The sequence below is a fragment of the Cibotium barometz genome, chromosome 45 (genome assembly GCF_041138505.1).
Source record: "Cibotium barometz isolate CiBa-2024 chromosome 45, ASM4113850v1, whole genome shotgun sequence".
NCBI classification, from domain to species: domain Eukaryota; kingdom Viridiplantae; phylum Streptophyta; class Polypodiopsida; order Cyatheales; family Cibotiaceae; genus Cibotium; species Cibotium barometz.
This window is the reverse complement of record NC_141090.1, coordinates 12,130,446-12,134,899: the sequence shown is the minus strand read 5'-3', so window position 1 is coordinate 12,134,899 and position 4,454 is coordinate 12,130,446. Positions and strand designations below refer to the sequence as shown.

The 4,454-nt window shown below is 44.1% G+C and overlaps 1 protein-coding gene across 1 annotated transcript; it reads left to right on the top strand.

Annotated features, from left to right (window-relative positions):
- The first annotated feature begins 400 nt into the window (after positions 1 to 400).
- Positions 401 to 1,473, top strand: LOC147612446 (histone H3.2-like). Its single transcript, XM_086782794.1, has one exon. It carries the CDS (start codon positions 450 to 452, stop codon positions 858 to 860), a length of 411 nt encoding a protein of 136 aa, XP_086638920.1. The 5' UTR covers positions 401 to 449; the 3' UTR covers positions 861 to 1,473.
- Positions 1,474 to 4,454: the final 2,981 nt, after the last annotated feature.

The window sequence follows — 4,454 nt, the reverse complement described above, 5'->3', positions numbered from 1 at the left end:
CTGCAAGTGCAAGAGAGGCGACCCAACTTATGAACGAAGGCGGCGTGGCATGCAGTCGTCCACGTGGCATGCAGTCGTCCACGTGGAGTGGTGGTCGGGCAAAAAAATGTGCCACATGGAAGCTAAATCGATGGCCTGTAATATATAGTAGAAAAGAAGCTCCCTTATATAACTCCCTCTTAGCACTAGTTCAATGAAACCTAGAAAAAACTCCAACCCAGGAAAAAAAAGCAAAAAATTCTGACCAATTAGGGACAAGTAGGCGGATCGGCAGTTTTCACCGTCCGATGGAGAAGACAAGAGGCGAGATGGTAAGCCGTTGGATCGTGAAGGGCGGCAAGTTGCGTTCAAAATCTCTACATAAAGCTACAGCCCTCAGGGTTGTCATCAAGGCTTGCATCCCGCCCTCAGACAAACCTAATCTCTTGTGTTCTCTCTGCTCTGCTTCCATGGCTCGCACCAAGCAAACTGCCCGTAAATCAACCGGCGGGAAGGCCCCCCGCAAGCAGCTGGCCACCAAGGCGGCCCGGAAGTCAGCCCCTGCCACCGGCGGAGTTAAGAAGCCCCACCGCTTCAGGCCTGGCACTGTCGCCCTGCGTGAGATTAGGAAGTATCAGAAGAGCACTGAGCTCCTCATCCGGAAGCTGCCTTTCCAGAGGCTGGTGCGCGAGATCGCACAGGACTTCAAGACGGATCTCCGCTTCCAGAGTTCTGCGGTGTTGGCCTTACAGGAGGCGAGCGAGGCGTACCTGGTGGGCCTGTTCGAGGACACTAACCTCTGTGCCATTCACGCAAAGCGTGTGACCATCATGCCCAAGGACATCCAGCTCGCCCGCCGCATCCGGGGCGAGCGTGCATAGGGGAAGATCCTTTTCTGCGTCTCTCAATCAAACGGTGTATTTCTACACCACCATAGCCCTTGATTTATTCTCTTTGCCTTTGGGCTTCCTGCTCTTTTTGGGCCTCGTTTATGAGCTTCGTGTTGGAAGCTCTGGCCAGTAATTGAAGAGACATGCAGTCCGTGCAGATGTTATGTGTGCAGTCTAGCTTGCTAAGATGGCTTTAATTTCTTTCAACTATTAGTATACATAAGGTTGTTTGTCTTTCGTCGTTATGTGTAAGGGCCTGAGTTCTGATGGTTTCACATACAAGGTTTATCTGTCATGTTCATCAACTTCTGGATGCCTGTTTCATACTAGGTCTTATCTCCAGGAATGAGGGTTCTGGGTTGGTATTCAATGCAGGAATCAGTCCGTGTCAGCTTCAATTCACCTGAACCCGGTTTGCAGAAATCAGTCCTTTTATCTTCCATACAGAAATCAGTCCTTATGAACTGATGTAGAGCCTATTAGGCCAAGTTTGTAGTATGTACTGCCCGCCTTTAAAACTGAGACTCCAATGAAATTGATGTAGGACCTATTTGAGGACCTATTGTAGTGTTCTAATATCCAAAAGGTCGAAGACCATGAGGTTTGTCAAATTGTGATTTTGTAATCTATTGAATCATAGTCATATCTATCTTTCTAGAGTTGCAATTTATCTCCTAGCCCCTTGGAATAGTTTTGTGCTAACATTCATAGTCTAGCCTAACACAATATTCTAACAAAAAAAAACTTTTAACAATGGAAAATGGTGCTCTTGCTAGTTAGTGGATTGGTACAAATTTCTATGTCTCAGTGTCATGATAGACAAGGACTTGAAACTTGACCCCTTGTATAAAAACTTGAGGTCACTACTATCCTTGAAGGGAGATGATAGAACTCCAATGAAGAAGGCCAAGAAAAAAGCAACAAAACTTGTCCATGAGAAGACTTGCTACCTTGAGTCTCTCATGGATCAATGTTGCAAGCACCATACTCAGCCATATTGAGACAATGGAAAGTTGAGTCAATGGAAAACAAAAAGGTATTTTTAGTACCACTCTCCTTGTTGGTGTATGCAATTGGTGAATGACATTGAGCTAAAGGAGAAGCTCAACCAAATGAGGCTTGGAAGTTGGGTAGAGGTAACATAATGCAAGGTGAACACCAAGTTCTACGAAGAAGCTCAACTAAATGAGGCTTGGAAGTCTAGCAAAGGCAATATAATGCAAGGTGAACACCAAGCTTTGCATTGAATTCCTAGCCTCTTACTAGTAGGGATCTAAAAGAGGCACAATCTAGCACAGATGGGTCAAAAAAGGCAATCTTGATTATAGAAAATCTCATTGGAGAAGCCCTCCACCTACCCTTTGGTACTAAGCCCACACCAATCTCAAAGAAGTTGAATTTCTTGGATATTTGCCCAACCAATAAAGTTAACGACAATGGTGCTATTTCTTTGCCCTTAAAGATCCAAAGTTAGAGAAAGCATGTTGGGTGGTGTCGATGATTATGTGGGTCAAGCTAGCACCACATCAGGTAGACACATACAACATAGTTGATATGGCAAACAAATACAATAGAGTTGATATGCACAAGGTTTATAGGTTGCATAAAGGTGAGAAAGATGATTGGGTTGGCATGCTACATAGGGAATTCATTGATTACCTAAGCAAGCATGGAAACAAAGTGGTTAATTTGTATGTCCTTACACAAGTGCTTAGCCATGCTATCGAGATTCCCTTACCAGAGAGCCAACCCTAAGAACTTGAAGAGCTTCCCCTAGATAAAGAAGCATTGCAAAAGGGATTGGAAGAGCATTTGGTTTGTTAGGATTTAATGGCTAAGGGCTTCCTATCTATAGAACAGGCAAAGAAAGAGTAAAGACCAACCGCCTAATGCCCAATTTTTGTTTCCCCAACACCCTCAACCCCAACTCATGCAAAAGGGTAGGAAAGTATAGTAACTATATGGCCTACCTTGGTTGGCATCGGGGCTTTGCAAGGTTCCACAAGTAGCCCGCCACCGCCTTCTCCATCTCTGTAGTAAGAGCTCGCAACCATGGAAGTACATGAAGAGGCCATTCTCCCCAGCAGGCCCATCCTGTAACTTGAGGCCATTCTCCCCAGCAGGCCCATCCTGTAACTTGAGGTGTTGAGCACCGTATAGAGGTAAAGGGAAAGCCTAACTTTGCCACAACAACACAACCAAACAACACCTCCTTAGGATTCAGATGACCCATTCGAATTGGAGGAATCAATTGCTCGAGTCCGAACTAGTGTCACATCCAAACCCTATTCCTGCAAGAAGCATGAATGGACTAAAAGCATTCAAGTTAGCTCTAGGGGTGAGGTGGAAATGGTAGCAAAACAACAAAGGTAGGAAGAGGAGCAAAAGGAAGAGGAATCATTCAAGCACTTCTCTATCTCTAGGGTGAAAGCAAGGTAAGGTGGACCACTTACACTTTTTTTTTTTGCATTTTAAAAAGCACCTTGGAAGTGGTCCACCTTAACTTGCTTTAAGAGTTATTAGAGTGTTTCTAGTACTTTGAAGGTATAAGAGATCCTAAAAGCACATTACCTTATGTGGATTTATAGTCTAAGTACCTTTAACCACCAAAAAAATTAGTGTCAAGGATAACTTTTGGGTCCACCTTACCTTGCTTTTGCCCTCCAAGACATGGATGCAACATCTACAAGGGTCATTGTGCATGAGCTTAAGAAGGGTCTTCTTCATCATTGCCTGTAACTTGAGGTGTTGAGCACCGTATAGAGGTAAAGGGAAAGCCTAACTTTGCCACAACAACACAACCAAACAACACCTCCTTAGGATTCAGATGACCCATTCGAATTGGAGGAATCAATTGCTCGAGTCCGAACTAGTGTCACATCCAAACCCTATTCCTGCAAGAAGCATGAATGGACTAAAAGCATTCAAGTTAGCTCTGGGGGTGAGGTGGAAATGGTAGCAAAACAACAAAGGTAGGAAGAGGAGCAAAAGGAAGAGGAATCATTCAAGCACTTCTCTATCTCTAGGGTGAAAGCAAGGTAAGGTGGACCACTTACACTTTTTTTTTTTGCATTTTAAAAAGCACCTTGGAAGTGGTCCACCTTAACTTGCTTTAAGAGTTATTAGAGTGTTTCTAGTACTTTGAAGGTATAAGAGATCCTAAAAGCACATTACCTTATGTGGATTTATAGTCTAAGTACCTTAAACCACCAAAAAAATTAGTGTCAAGGATATTTTTTGGGTCCACCTTACCTTGCTTTTGCCCTCCAAGACATGGATGCAACATCTACAAGGGTCATTGTGCATGAGCTTAAGAAGGGTCTTCTTCATCATTGCCTCCACCGAAAGTACAACAGGGTGGAAGGGTACTTAAAACATGGTGAAAGAGAAGATTATGAAATGAAGGCCTATGTCTTAGACCTCAGCAAATTTCCACATGTAAGCCTCTGCCAACTGCATGCTCAAAAGATATACTAGCACCCTGGCAAAGGTAAATGCCCAAGTAATGGGACACGTGGATCAGGTAAACATGGGATGTTGAGATTAAGCATAAGGAGTTGGCAGATGCCAAACCTAGCCCTCACC

Excerpts from the sequence above, each read along its gene's own strand:
- LOC147612446 (XM_086782794.1), top strand. The coding sequence starts at position 450 with ATGGCTCGCACCAAGCAAACTGCCCGTAAATCAACCGGCGGGAAGGCC.